The following is a 15080-nucleotide window of genomic DNA, read 5'->3' as shown; positions in this document are numbered from 1 at the left end:
GCCTTCCCGATCTGCTTATCATCTTTCTCCTTTCTGGTTTTCCCACCCTCGCTCCCAGCTAGCAAGACGAGGACTCAACGTTGTGCTCATCAGCCGGACGCTTAAGAAACTACAGGTCGCTGCCGCAGAGATTGGTGAGTGACTCCCAGGAATCAGGCAGACGTTTGTGGAGCCCACCCACCAAGTCTGCTTTGTCCTGCCTGGAGGGGCTCCATCAACATTCCTAAGGCTGGCTGTTCCGGGGGCCTGGGGCATTGGCCCTTCTGTGGGGAGCGCAATAGACAAAGTTAAGTGCAGGACATAAGACACCATAGTGCAGCAGGGATTCCTTGGGCTAGGAGAAGGAGGAACAGACTCATGAACACATAGGTCCACTACCTCCTTTGGCCTGTTGCCTTCATCTCCAGAGTTAGTTTGCTGACCTAGAGGTCCCAGCCGGTTTGTTGCTTCTGCTCCTCCCTTCAAAAGCAGGATCTGTTTGGGACTTCATTTCCCTATGCCTGTGCCCTGTTCCTTGCAGGAAAGTGAGGGATGAGGCTGACTGGTGGTTGTCAGAGTTTTTAAAACAGATTTGATCCACGTGTGGCTGTGCAGGTTGTACATGGCACAACTCTATGAGGCAGCATTTTTATTGCAATGTTTTATTATTATGACTCACTGTGAAGTGTTCTTAGTTAATAATAATCATATCCCTCTTTGGGCAATTTATCTTAATAATTAATTATTAATTTAATAATTTGGAATCTCCTTAATGCAAAGGAAGGAGTCTTCAGTTATGAAGACTTGTAAGGACTGAGACAGATTGTCAGGGAATGGCATTGTGTCCTTGGGGGAGATTTGGGACAGGAGACGGATGTGGGAGGTGTGGGGCTGGAGGCCAAGTGTCCTTCAAGTAATGAATCCTGCTTTTGTTCCATGTCTGGATATCAAAAGTACTCTGACAGGGACTAAGACATTCTTCAGTGTTTCCCTTATAATGATGCTAAGAGGGGCTTTTTTTGTCCTTTTGAAAACCAAGAAGTGTCTTTGGACTGAAGGCACCTCCCACTCCCCAAACTAAACCTCAAGATCACTTCTCCCAGAAATATTCAGTTTAATTTTAAAGCTGAGCAGGCAGAAGTTGGTGAAGACCTGTTGCTTTTGTATCCATGGCAAGCTTCTGCACAAGGCCAAGTCCACATGGAACAACAGAACGGCATGGACGTGGAGGGAACAGGGTGTGGGTGTCTTTGGGCAAGGTAGTCTCTCTGAGCCTTAGTTTCCTCCTCTTGAAAATGGGAGTAATATCTACTTTACAAGGCTGTAGAGAGGACTAAAAAAGGTACTGCGTATGTAAATGCTAAAACGTTAGACAAACACAAAGGATTGCTCTGTCTAAGCCAAGGGGACCTGACACTGAACAGAGGAAACATCACACTATAGTCTTACAGCCTCTAGACTGGGGGTCTCATGTCTGAGCACGGAGCAGGGTCACTGGGAGGGCATGTAACAACAGATCCCTGGGTCCTAGTCTCAAGATTTCTGGTTCAGTAGGTCTGGGGTAGAGCCTGAGGATTCATGTTTCTAGTTCAAGTTCAAGTTCCCACTGATGCTGTTGCTGGGGCCTATGGACCCACTTTGAGAACCGCTGCATTACATTTATTTTGGTGCAAACACTTGTCACCGTAGTAACTCTTAGAAACACCAGACACCATCACTCACAAATCTTTTAGCCCATTAAGGGAGCACTGGAGAAGTCCTTGAGCAAGGGGCGGATTTGGATTCCTGTTCTTTCAAGAGTAATTGTTGTCTCCAACGCAGAGTGCACTACAGGGAGCAGTGTGAAGATAATACAAGCAGACTTTACCAAAGACAATATCTACGAGGATATTAGAGAAAAACTTAAAGGCTTGGAAATTGGAATTTTAGGTAAGTAAATTGCAAAATGCAAAGCTGATTGTAAGATATCAGTGAAGTGATGATCTCAGTGACACTTGGTTTTTCTGTGGTAAACTTGAACTTAACCCAGGGCTGTCTTTTAAGCTGTAGCATTCAACAGACTATTACAGCTCAATTCTTCGGGAGCCAAAATTTATTTATGGCTCTGGAATGCATGAGATGAAGATATTTCAACCTTCCCAACCATATTTATAATGTGAAAATGGATTTTTTTCCCCACTGACATGGACATTAGATAAGAGGAGTCTCAGAAACACCTTCTTAAAGAATTAGTTTAGCAAATAGACATTGCTGTGATTGATTCATGAAATACTGAGTCAGCACGGTTCTTTGAGAATTGACTCTGGTACTCTGGAAACAAGATAATAATGATAATATTTAACATTTTTTCTGTGATAAGATATTTTATAACATACAGAGCACAGTGTAAGTCTTGTACTTGGAAGGAAGGTTTGATTTCTAAATTTCCTGTTGAATTTAAAAAACAATTATATTTTTTTCAATAAAAGTGTAAACCACATTATTGCAGAAAAACCAAAAAGAATACATGAGCACATAAAGGAGTTATAAATTTCTTTTATTTTTTATTTATTTGTCAGAGAGAGAGAGAGAACACAAGCAAGGGGAGCGGCAGGAAGAGGAAAAAGCAGGCTCCGTGCTGAGCAAGGAGCCCGATGCGGGACTGGATCCCAGAACTCTGGGATCGTGACCTGAGCTGAAGGCAGTCACTTAACTGACTGAGTCACCCAGGCGTCCCAAGATTTATAAATCTCTTAAAATCCCAATAGCCCGAGATAACGTTTTGGTATATATCCTTCCAGACACATATACACAAATGGTCCACACTGGAATGAAATTTACATACTGTTTTGTAACTTTTTTTAAAAAACCATACACCACAAAGGTTTCCCCCATGTCTTTAAATTGCTAGGCAGTCGCAGGGTTGAGTAAGCGTGTGGCATTCCACCAGATGGCTGCCCGGCGACCCTCCTGATACGCTCCCTATTGTAGAACAATTGTTTTCCCCTCCAATTTCCTCACTGTTAGGAAATCATGTTGCAAAGAAGGGCCTCGTCTATACATTTTTTTCTGTACGTGTTTTCTTAGGAAAACTTCCCAAGAAAAGGAACTTCTGGGGTTGAATATGAACATGTTTAACGCTTTTGAGAAACTTTTGCTACTGGCTCCTCTGACATCTTTTTACTTTGCCTCTATCAGTCAACAATGTTGGAATGCTTCCAAACCTTCTCCCGAGCCACTTCCTCGATACACCAGATGAGATCCAGGTAGGCCTGAGCTCTTCCTGTGGACGATTTCCTCTCAGTGTGAACTGGGCCCCCGGGCTGCGTCATCGCTAGGGCCTGGGAAGGAGGGCCTGGGAAGGTGTCCCTGGAAGAGAGTCAGGCTGAAATTCTGTATTCCACATGGATGTCTGTGGCTTCTCTGTTTGCCTTAGTGCTTGATATGCAGGCAAAGGCACCATCTTTCATGACCATCTCTGGAATATAGACATCTTCCTTCTTCTCTGCACATCAGAACTTACCTGCCCACTGTCCGATTCTTTTGGGGTTCTGTGTTCTGTTTTAATCTTTTGGGGCTTGGTGTCAGCTCACAAATTTACATCTGTGGTTGTAAGTGGGAGAAGGCCAGTTCTTTGGCTTTCTTGTCTTCCCAAGTCATAAGATTTCTTTCGGCTCCGAGCGTGGGGAAGGTTTGTGATACAAACTGTGTGTGGGGATGTTGCAAGTGTGGCGAACTTGATGGACCCATGGCTGCCACTGTGGAGTGTGAGTGCACTTGGTGTGCATTTAACAGTCCTTGAAAGCACTATTGGCAGACTCTTCTCTAGGCCCTGACTTTTGAAATCACGGAGTTGTTATACCCATTCTAAACAGGCTGCCATGCTCTCCCCTGGTCCTATTTAAGCCCCAAGTCTCCTGCGTGGACCAGTAACGCCACCCTGCTTGGCATGTCCTTGCAAAATTCCCCTCCTCGCCCCATGTCTAACCCCTTCCAGCTCCCTGTTCCTGGCACAAGTCTGTGTCTCTCCGTTAAGCAGCCTCCATGCTTGCTTTTCTTTCCCTTTTTATGTCTACATTAGTGCTGGCTTCTATCTGTCCCTCCTTTCCTTTCCGTCTGTCCTGGGTGAATCCAGTAGTTTCTCTCTCTGGCATCTTGTAGCCCAGAACCTCTACTTCATATGACCGTACACCTTTCTATTCTCTGTGTCATTGTCTTTTGGGCCCACATAGGCTAACCTTGCTTCCTCCATGTTTTCCTTTGAAATACCATGTTTTGAAGGAAAATCCCCCAATTTTGAAGGAATTAATTTGCTTCTATTCAAGATCACATTCTCCTAGAATCCCAGGGGCTATCAGATGTTTACCCATTGCAGGGGGCACTGCGCAGACACACACTTGGGCCCACTTTGTCCCCTTCTTCCAAGATCAGACGAGATCGGGCGCATTCAGGATGGTATGGCTGTAGACCACTTTGTCCACTTCTTAAGCACTGACTGCTTCTCAAGAGAATTTCTCCAATCCTCCGGCTAATTTGTGTTTGTGATTATTTATTACAGAATGTCATCCACTGTAACATCACCTCAGTAGTGAAGGTAAGTAGCCAATATACGTGCTAAATGCCTTAAGATTGTAGTAGCTGTTGAAATCTGGCAACTTGGTAGAATTTTTTTCTTCCCTGCAGATGACTTTGACATTGAACTGCACTTGATTGAGAAGCCAGTAGTGGTCTTTTTTTTTTTTTTAAACATTTTATTTATTTATTTGACACAGAGAGAGAGAGAGATCACAAGTAGGCAGAGAGGCAGGCAGAGAGAGAGGAAGGGAAGCAGACTCCCTGCTGAGCAGAGAGCCCAGTGCGGGACTCGATCCCAGGACTCTGAGATCATGACCTGAGCCGAAGGCAGAGGCTTTAACCCACTGAGCCACCCAGGCACCCCAGTAGTGGTCTTTTAATTACCTTACTCTGTTTTCATCAAGAAAATACAGTGATAAATTTATTCTCCAGAGTATCTGGATCTTATTTTTGCTTCCAGTTTTGTCACATGTCGGAACATACCAGGCCCGATGACACTGAAACTTATTCAGGATAACAAGGCAACTTGAAAAAAAACAAATACATTCCTCTGGTTTTAGTCTTTGTTAATAGTGGAAAGCTCACTCGGTTTGGAAAAATGACAAGGCCTGGTTTGGATTTTCTGGACTTTTGATGTTCAATAAATATTTGTTGAAGGGAAACTCAAGTTTGTGTGTATTCTGATCTCATCTCAACCACTAGTTAGTTGGGCAGTGTTGCTGCCGTAACTCCCTTGAGCTTCAGGTTCTTCATCTGCTGTTGCAAGAGTGTTGGATTAAAAAAAAAAAAAAAGATTTTATTTATTTATTTGACAGAGAGACAGTGAGAAAGGGAACATAAGCAGGGGGAGAGGGAGAGGGAGAAACAGGCTTCTTGCTGAGGATGGAGCCCAATGTGGGGCTCCAGCCATAGGACCCTGGGATCAGGACCTGAGCCAAACGGAGACGTTTAATGACTGAGCTACCCAGGTGTCCCGAAAGAGTGTTGGATTAAGGGATGTGTCAGGTGCCATTCAGAACTCAGGTTCTTTGATTGAGTCAAGTGTATCAATATTTATAGGCATGATTATCACAAAAGGGTCCTATATTGTGCCTTTGAATGAATAAGACAAAGGCACCCCCTCTGGGCAGACAATTTGGAAAAAGGTGCTGCTTAGGATAAATGAGGCTTTTGGGTGAACACAATGTTTCCCTTTCCTTTGAATGGGGAGAGACATTCTAACTGCCTATGAGTGAACCCTGAGTTTTCAGCTTACAGTGACTCCCACAGCTGGACACCTTGTTCAGTATACAAAATTCACAACTGTGCATGGCTGTCCTTGCGACCACTCTGATTCACAGTAGTGAATCAGGTATGATCCCTGGTTTGGTGGTGCTGGGACCCCAGTTAGGGAGCAGTAGGTCTCATCTTTATAGCTTGGCCTGGCAGAAGAGGGCTGGTTTCCCAAAGGAAAACAAGATGCTATCAAAACAAGGAGGGAGATGGGTGCTGAACAAACCACGTAAAATTATTTTCAGGTGGGTAAGTTGAGTTGATCCTTGGTCATTCTTCTGTAAGGATATTGGTATTGTATAGTTTCCTGCTCAGCTTTTATTGGTACATACATTCTTTTTATGCTGAGCAATTGATAGTTTTTTAAAACCCCAGCTGATGTAATTATAAGTTTTATATGTCCAACTGTTGTCTGCTGCCTTACCACTGAAAACTTTCCTGTTATTTTACACATTGATCTTTCAGGCTTGTCCATTTGGTCACAGGGTTTCCCAAATGTGTTTGACAACCCTCTGACCCTGTAGCAGAGAATTGCTTTCACTTGTTAAAAAGTTTTATATATATATATTGGTAGGCACAAATTTCCTTAAATAGTGAAGAAAACTAATTGAAGATTAGCTTTCTAAGTACATCATGCCTCAGCTGGCCACGCTGGTTGGAACCATGACTAGTATCTCTTAGTTACCCCAAAGGAGCCATCTGGAAATAGTAGAGTTCTCTGTCAAGGAACGAGATGCAGGAATGAGTTTGTGGGCAAAGGGAAGTTTGGGTAAGAGAATAAATTTTGGAAGCTTTGAGACAGAGAGAGACACACAAAGTCCAATGTTATCTCTCTGTTGGGATCATTTGTCAGGTAAGACTAGGGAATTCAGTTGGGAGGTTTTGAGGAAATGCTGGTGCTGTCCAACCATGCTCCCACAGTGCCCTTCATGAGCTAGGCGGAACCAAGGGGAAGGTAATGGCAGGATCTACTCCTCATGCTTCTCCCCCTCCCTCTAAACCCAGTATTTCAGGAGGTAGACTCTTGCCAGTCCATCCCCCAATGCTGCTCCAAGGCCGTGGAAACATTATCTGGAGGTCCCCAGGTTTGGGCTTAAGGGCCTGCCCTTAAGGGTCAATGGCAGGGACAGAGCCCACTTTAAGGCACTCCTGCAGGGCCCCCAGACAACATGGAAAAATAGGCAAAATTTGTCTTCTGGTCTTTAGCCTCCTTTATTTTTCTGCCCCTCCCCATGTGTTTGGATCCTTTCTCCTCAAACCTGCTCCTGAGACAAGACCTGATGCTGCTCACTTGTCCTTTTGAGAACATTTTGCTCTGTGGGTTTGCCTCTTCCTTAATTCTTCAAAGGGGTGCTTTGTAATTATGAATGAAATGCTCTTTTAATGGGCTATTTAAGTTCCAGAACTGGTCGGGAAGACGTCTTCCGGGGCCAGCAAGTTGGGACAGGGAAAGCACTTCTCCACACTGCTGTCATTCCAACAGATAGACAGACATGGTCTGTCGACGGAGCTACTTCACAGACCACCTGCAAGCTGCTCATGTGGCCGCGGTTGGATTGAGATGTCTAGCCCGTGCCTCCTATGTGTATTGTTTGTGGACACTGGGTAGATTTCCTGATGTCCCCCCCACTTCTAACTCATGGGTGGGGTTTATGATGGCCAACCCGCTTATGCCTGTCTCCCAGAATGAAGAGTATCTGGGGAACCTCAGTGGTGATCTCATGGCCAGAAGCCAATTTCCATAATTTTTCACTGCCCACATTTTCCAGGAAGACGTTCACTTTATGGGGGGAAGAAACCAGAGACCTCTAATGGCTTGCTGTTTGTCTAGATCACCTTTAGTTTCAGTCAGACTCTAGTGTTGTCAGAATTACCTCCGACAAGTGTCAGCAGAATTTCAAGGCCACCTGAGAGATTAAGCTCATTTTCTGGCTTCCTCCAGCACCTGCTTCCCTAAGCCCCACCCACTGCATACTGAGCTCCTTTGTCAGAGGTCTTAACTCTATCCCTTCTCTTACAGATGACACAGTTAATTCTGAAACACATGGAATCAAGGTAAGGTCTTCTTTTGAAAAAGCACAGAACAGCACAGCCTCCCTGGCCTGGCAGTTAGCTGACCTGGGGACTTGGGATGGGGTAAAGGGGGTGGGTGGCTGGGCTTCATGTGTCTGCAGCTTTAACCAATGGTAAAACTCCGTGAAGGACATGGAGATTGCAGGAGAAATTGTAACATTCTGGACCAGGCCAGCTTTGCAAACAGATACTTGTATTTGAAGGTCAAGTGTAGCATCTACTGGAGGAAGAGAAGAGCCATTTCAGCACACATTTTATTAAAAACATTAACTCATGTTGAACATAAAAGAAACTTCAGAGGTTGGCCTGAGATCAAGGCCATCTCTTGTTATTACTCAAATTTAGTAGTAAAAATCACCACCTATCAGGGTCTCTATTTAGTCCACGGTTTTATTATCCTATTACAACACCCCTTAGGGAACTGACTTTTCTCACGTGGTATTCATTAAACGCGAATGGTTGATAGTTTTATCTTCCCTAGAGGAAGAAGGGGCTTGGCCTTATGGTCTAATTTGCAGTTGCTTGGTTTTTCCGGATTGAACCATTCTATTTGGGAAGGATTAAAGTTACCAAATTTCAAAAGGATTAAGTAAGGACCCTGGAGACTCGTATGAGGGTTCCTGTGTGAGCAGAGGATGGACTGTCAAATTCCACCCAAGACAGGATTCTGCATTTGACATCTGTCCCGGTGTGGGTCATCTTTAGAAGTTAAAAGGGACCTTGAGCTCATGTGGTCACATTTGATAAAGAAGGGTCCCTTGCCCCTTGAGTCATGTCTGATCTGAATTGGTCCTCGGCATTTTGGAGGGGACCTCTGTTGAAGCAGAACCCCTGTTTCCGGTCACCAGCCCTTGATGTCAGCTGACTGCTGAGTCATTGCTTGGTGTCGTGACCCAGGCTGTAGGGAAGCGCCACTCACAGTTCTGGGGAGCAGAACTCGTCTTGCACATGGAAGCCTAGAGAGGATGGACTTTTCCAGTGAAATCACAGGGGCCCCTTTGCTTTCTCTTTCTCTTGTGGTGTGTGTCATCAGGCAACAGACCATTCAGAACTTTACTTCTTTGTGTTTCAGGCAGAAAGGCCTTATCTTGAACATCTCTTCCGGGGTGGCCCTCTGTCCCTGGCCTCTCTACTCCATGTATTCGGCTTCCAAGGTGAGTGACAACACGTGGCCCAAGCTTCCTTCTCCTTCTTTCTCTTGTTTCTCCCACTTGGCATTTTCCTCTGAGCTTTGGATCATCTGGCAAGCTGATGGACAGACTGGCATAGAGCACAAGTGTCCAGGGCCCGTCGCCAGATGTTTGGGTGCAGATTAGAAAAAGGCACAGCCCCTGGGCTGATGGAACCCTGCAGCAATACAGTGGGACGGGGCAGGCCCCTGCTCTCTCGCTGCCAGCAAGTAACATTGGAGATTTCTTCTGTCCTAGGGGCCTGGCCAGATGTCTCCATGCCCTAATCCTAAAAACAAACCCTCAGAGGAGGGGATGTTCCCAGGCCAGGAGACAAGGGGGAGCTCTCCCTGGGTAGGATCACCTGTATGCCGTGGCCCTCGGCGTGTGTTGTTCCCAAAATGTATGTTCCTGTTCATCAAGGGAGCTTTGCCCAGGCCAAGAAACAAAGTCCTAACTCCCATCAGACAAAATGCTGCATTTTTAAGGTCAAGCAAGTAGGCTCCCTGCAGTGCCCTTTGAAAGCTGGGTAAGTTGCCTCCATGACAAAGCAGGCTCTCCCCTTAGGTGTGTTCTCCTTCTTGCTCCAGGCTTTTGTGTGCACGTTTTCCAAGGCACTGCAAGCAGAATATAAAAGGAAAGGAGTCATCATCCAGGTGAGGTCCACCGCTCTGGGTCCTTGGCACAGGAACTGTGGAGCCCCAGGGAGCTGAGGCCTCCGCCTCCTGCAGGTCTGGCTGGGCAGACATGGCCAGGAGGGTGTGTCTGGAGGACATCCCGGGAGTTCCTGGGACCATCACAGAGGCAAATGAGCCACCCTTGTGCTGCCTGCTGCTGTCCTCACCCATGCCCTGGAGAAGGAACTGGGGCAGGATGAGTGGGCCCTGCCCAGGACAGAAATTGGGGTCTTGTCTAACCGCCCTTTACTCGCTGACCCAGGTGCAGGAGAAAGGCTTAGGTGGGAGGAATTGTGGAGAAGAAACAAAAGAAAACTGAGCAATCGATCCGAGTGGGAACGAGGCAGTGGGTGGAGGTTGGGGGTACTTTGGGAGCTGGTCATCTGTGATGGGCCACGAAGACCCCCACGTAGTGGTTCTCGAGCAGTTGGGGAAGAGGTACTTGGCTTCCTCTTTCACCTGGCAAGGCCCACGGTCATCGTGGAGATGACCTTGTCCCAACTGTCAGCCTGGCTGGGTTGTCACAGCCATCAGTAGTCTCGAGGTGTCAGTGACAGGCATGGGCTTGGTTCGGCAGCATTGTTAGAGCGAAGTGCTTTCTGGAACCTGGAGTAAACAATTTGCAGACATTTTTTGTTCCTGTTTGGGAAGAAGTTTTATGATCTACTATTAGGAATGAAAAAGGCACACTCACAGCTAAATCTTTAAAACGATGGCTGTACATACTGATGGTGTCGGCTCTGCGGGCCACAGTGTGTAACTGCTTATTTTTCTTAGCACAACAGGAAAGACGATCAGGAATGTGTCACTCCTGGCTCCTCACTGAAGTGTGAAAGTGGGAATCCAAAGAGCTTTAAGTGGCTCCAGCTTCGGCTGTATGTGTTAGAAAGAAGCTTCTTGCTTAAAGTTGCCAGATAAAATACAGGACGTCCAGTTCCATTTGAATTTCAGACAATAACATTTTTTTTTTAGTATCAGTATATCCCATGCAATACTTGGGACATATTATACTGAAGTTTTTTCCCCTTGATTATCTGGATTTCACTTTTAACTGTCCTGCATTTTTATTGTTCGTCTGGTCACCGTGTTCTAAGAGAGAATTCATGTCCTCAGTCATCCTGTGTACATTTGAACCAGCTGATGTTCTGCATTAGTGATAAACCAGAAACCAGTTTTTCTGATTCACAGCTCTGTGCCAGTTCCCTGCCTTCCCAGTGCTCTGTTGTCAGCGGAGATCCTGCGACTCCTTGCGGAAGAGCAGAGCTGGAAAACAAAGGGAGAGTTGGACTAGAGGTTCACTTCTCGGGGGTGGACGGATGGCTCCTGTGTTATGGCCTTTATTCCCCATTGTAGGTGCTGACCCCATACGCTGTTTCAACCCCAATGACGAAGCATTTACACACCAACATGGTAACCAAGACTGCCGATGAGTTTGTTCAAGAATCACTGAATTATGTCACTGTTGGAGATGAAACCTGTGGCTGCCTCACCCACGAACTCTTGGTAACTGAGGGCTTCTTTCTCGAAGCAGAGGAGGCAGGTGTGCCGGCGGTCCCGGCAGAGCTCTTCTTTGCTACTGGAGCAGCCTGCCCTGTCCTCTCATGAATTATGTCACGATTATGAATCGTGACAAGGATTGCGCTGTCAGAGGCCGTTCAACTAAGTAGTCACATAGCTAGCTAGAAATATGTGACAATGGGGGAAAGCTGCAGGCCTAAGGGCTCAGCCCGGAGATAATCCCCAGGTGGACAGATATCACCCTGGGCTCACCCTCACCTCTTTCCTCAGAAAGTAATGTGGCTTCCTGAGGTCTTGGGAAGGGCAGACCAAAGACCCAGGGAACTTCCCTGGGTGGGGCTGGGACTGGGTGCTGTGGGTCTTCTCTGGTTCCCTGTGTTGAGAAATGTTTTAATATCAGGCTCTCCAGGAAAAAACCCCAAACACTTTAATTTGTAGAGTTTGCTGATTTCCGTGGTTTAAGTACGCCCCTCGTGCCTGATTGGAAGCTCCCATTGTGTTGTCGCTGCCCCTGAATTTAGGCATGTACATAGTTGGTTCCTGAGAGCAAGTACAAGCTGGTTCTAGCACAACACGGACTCTGTCGAATCTGGAAGTAAGATTCGGTGGCATATGGCTCGAGGAGTTCTTGGCATCCCTGGGCTGCTTTTAGAAGCAACCACAAGCATGAAACAAAGGTCGACTTGACTTTTGGCACGCTGATACACAAACACACACAGTGTCACGGTGGTTCTGTTCCCAGTGTCACCAAAAATTTCTAGACATCTTTACTTTCCCTTCATATGTCAACTTTCTCCTCGGCCTCATGGGTTTTCTGTCATGGGAATTAGGTTTCTCACCTCTCTCTTTCTCTCTCAGGTGCTAGAAGGAATACATGAAATCTTCCCAAGCATTCGGTTACCCCCTGAGACTTCTGGTGACTCTACCAGAGACACTGAGTTGTTTTAGAGGATCACTTTCTATTTTTACTGTAGAACCTCAGCAATGTGCAGAAACACCAACTTAACACACACTACAAAGGGGACATGCAGAAAGAATGTAAGATCTTGATTTTGCCTGTTGCTGATCTGGTCTTTCTCCAGATTACTACTTGCCTCATGGCAGGAAAACAAATTAATGGGATGTCCAATGAGTTTTAATTGAGTTTGATCTAGGAATCTAAACTGAATATTGAGGAAACGTGCTTTTTGTCCTGCTGGTCCTTAAGCGTGTGTGGTTGTTGCTCCACATCTACCTGGTGCTTGTGCACCTGTGCTCTGGGGACCAATGACCTTTTCTATCCATTTGGCTTGGCCAGTAAACTCCCAGGTACTGGGGACTTCCCCCACGTAGCCACAGGCCCACGGGCCATCTGGATCTTTGGTTCATAAAGGCCCTTTTCTCTCTCTGCTGTATCAGCATCAACATGGACCTGACTGATGCTGGAAAACAAAATGTCAGCTCCTCTCTTGCCACATTGAGATAATGTTCTGGGGTTGCACTCCCAAAGAATGGGGGCAATATTCTCCTTTGCCCTCAGTGCTCCCCTAACTTATTTGTCACATGTTCATATTCTTCACCTGAATCCCCTGGGCCCCCCACCCTCCACCCAGCCTAGGCCCACATATAGAAGGACACACATCCTCTAGGATGTTGATGTCGTAAATGGAACCCATCAGCATTTAGAAAATGTTTTCTTGAGACCATAGCCCGGCTTGCAAGGTTATCGTCTTGCTACACAAAGCAATTCTGGATGCTGAAAGTTGGAAAAAAATTTGCCTTTTCTCTTTTGATTTCTTATGTGTCAAATTAAATCTCTTGTGGCAAATAGATGCCAAGAACAGACTAGGCAAAAGAGTCTTTGTGCCTATTGAAGCAAAAGAGAACACACAAATCATTAAAGCCATTAAGGCCAATTTGGAGTTTGCTGGAATTTAGAAAAATCATTGAATCTGAAGTTTGAGCAATCAAGTAGAATTGACTGGTAAACTGGTAAAGACAGCATGCTCTTCACTCCCGGGGAGTTTTAGAACAGCAACTGGGCCTGGAACAGAGCCTCTGATGTAGAGTCCTTGTGGTTCTCGGGGTTACTGCTCTTAATCCTCCTAATCATCTTCTAAGACAGGTCATTTGGTTCCTGTTTTACAGTTGAGGAAACTGAAAATCAGAGCTAGATCTGATGCCCAAGGCCACTTGCCTGGTAATGGTGAAGCTAGGGTTTAAGTCCCCTTTTGTCCAATGCCATGTTTTTCCTGGTTTCTTCCACACCATCCTTCTAGGTTGGGAGGAGGTGGATAACAACGGAGATGGAAGAAGGAAACTTCTACAACATTTTCTAGGGCCCTGGAATTTTAATTTATTTTCTTTATGGCTGATTTCACTACGTCAAAACATTTAGCTTAAGGCTAATGAAAGGGCTTGATTTTGCTGTGATATTAAAAAGCTCTAAAGGGGAGAAAAATGAAGTTCCTAAGGAAAAAGTTGTATTCACTCATTGACTTGGCTAGTGGATGAAGGGTTCTATTTGTTCCCCCAGAAGCCATCTTTGGTCCCTTGCTTTGAAATATCTCAATGAGCACAACAGTCTGAGAATCTGAGCTGTCTGAAGAATGAGAACCCTCCCCGGAAAGGTCACATTTCCCTCTGGTTGAAATCCTGTTGTTCGGTGGGGAGTGGGTAGGCTGAGGAATGTTGGGAGCACAGGATTACACCATGGACAAACTGATTATTCCCGGGGCCCGGACGGGGACGTCTTGCAGGACATGGAAATGGTTTGAGGGCAAGAGGTCTTCCAATGCCTGTGCCTACTGCCTGATGTGTGCATCCAACTAAGCCTTCCTGCCTTGACTTGAAGCTCCCCTCTATGACTCCCCCAACTCTGCTTTTCTAAGCAAACGTTCAATGTTGGTGATTTATACTTTGCTGTGTCTGACTTTTGTTCATGGACTCATTGACGCATGCGTGTATCTGCTTAGTGCCTACTATGACTCAGGCATGGTGCCAGGTGGTCAAAGCATTTCCGACTGTTTTCTGGAATCTCATTTTAGTAGAACCTTGGTAGAAAGAACACAAAGACGCTGGGAGATTGAGCACTAGGACGAGGAAGTGTGCTTGAAAAGAAGGAGAAAGACGGGTAGGGTGTTATGCGGGACAGAGTTCTCTTAATTTAGATTTCCTCAGGGCTGGCTCGACAAGTGACCGTTTTGGTTTCTGAGAAAACTTGTTTGCTGAGAAAGGGTCATAAGACCTTGAAATTTTAGCTCAGGCCTAAAAGATTTTGCGATTTAAGTTCAGGAGTCAGAAAAATATTTTTAAAGATGATGAATATACACCGAGATGTTTCCTTCTAACGTGCTCGCTCTTCTTTTGCCCCCAATACCCGTGTTTTTGTCTATTGAAGCGGAGCTTCCTGAGCCTGGTCCCGTCATGGGTTTTGTACAGCAGCACGTTCCAGAAGAAATACATGGAGTACCTCAAGCACAATTCCAACATCACATAGTCCAAGCTGACGTGCCAGCATCATTCTCTTCTCCACGTTCCCTGTTGGTTGCAGAAAACTAAGGAGCCCCTGCCACACCCCTGAAGCTGGAGAGGCTGTCACAAATACAGTCCCCAAATACAACTGTTTTGTGTTTTTCTTTTTTGTTGTTGTTGTTGGTTTATTTATTTATTTATTGCCATTTTACTTGGGTCTGGAGATCTTTGGGAAAGCGGTGGTGTAAACACGTTTTGTGCAATGAGGTTTTCAGGCTTTGTGTGTGACAAGATGAAGGTGTCTATAGAGGAAACTGGAAGAATTTTTATGTGGGATTATAATACAAATGTGGTGACAAGAAAGCCTTTGATACCATGAATATTG

General features: G+C 45.7%; 1 protein-coding gene across 1 annotated transcript in view; it reads left to right on the top strand.

Annotated features, from left to right (window-relative positions):
• The window catches only part of HSD17B3 (hydroxysteroid 17-beta dehydrogenase 3), a gene marked incomplete at its 5' end in the record, with an annotated part of 38795 nt that extends 23960 nt beyond the window's left edge, over positions 1 to 14835 (top strand). The window contains 9 exons of the mRNA XM_080820084.1: positions 59 to 134; positions 1801 to 1908; positions 3157 to 3224; positions 4517 to 4552; positions 7826 to 7860; positions 8951 to 9032; positions 9638 to 9703; positions 11078 to 11227; positions 14622 to 14835. Of these exons, the coding sequence (XP_080676210.1) occupies positions 59 to 134; positions 1801 to 1908; positions 3157 to 3224; positions 4517 to 4552; positions 7826 to 7860; positions 8951 to 9032; positions 9638 to 9703; positions 11078 to 11227; positions 14622 to 14720 (720 nt within the window). The 3' untranslated portion in view covers positions 14721 to 14835. The remainder of the gene's footprint in view (positions 1 to 58; positions 135 to 1800; positions 1909 to 3156; positions 3225 to 4516; positions 4553 to 7825; positions 7861 to 8950; positions 9033 to 9637; positions 9704 to 11077; positions 11228 to 14621) is intronic.
• Between the last annotated feature and the right edge of the window lie 245 nt (positions 14836 to 15080).

Source organism: Martes martes (genome assembly GCF_963455335.1).
Source record: "Martes martes genome assembly, chromosome: 12".
Taxonomy (NCBI): Eukaryota; Metazoa; Chordata; class Mammalia; order Carnivora; family Mustelidae; genus Martes; species Martes martes.
This window is presented reverse-complemented; position numbering and strand designations above follow the sequence as displayed.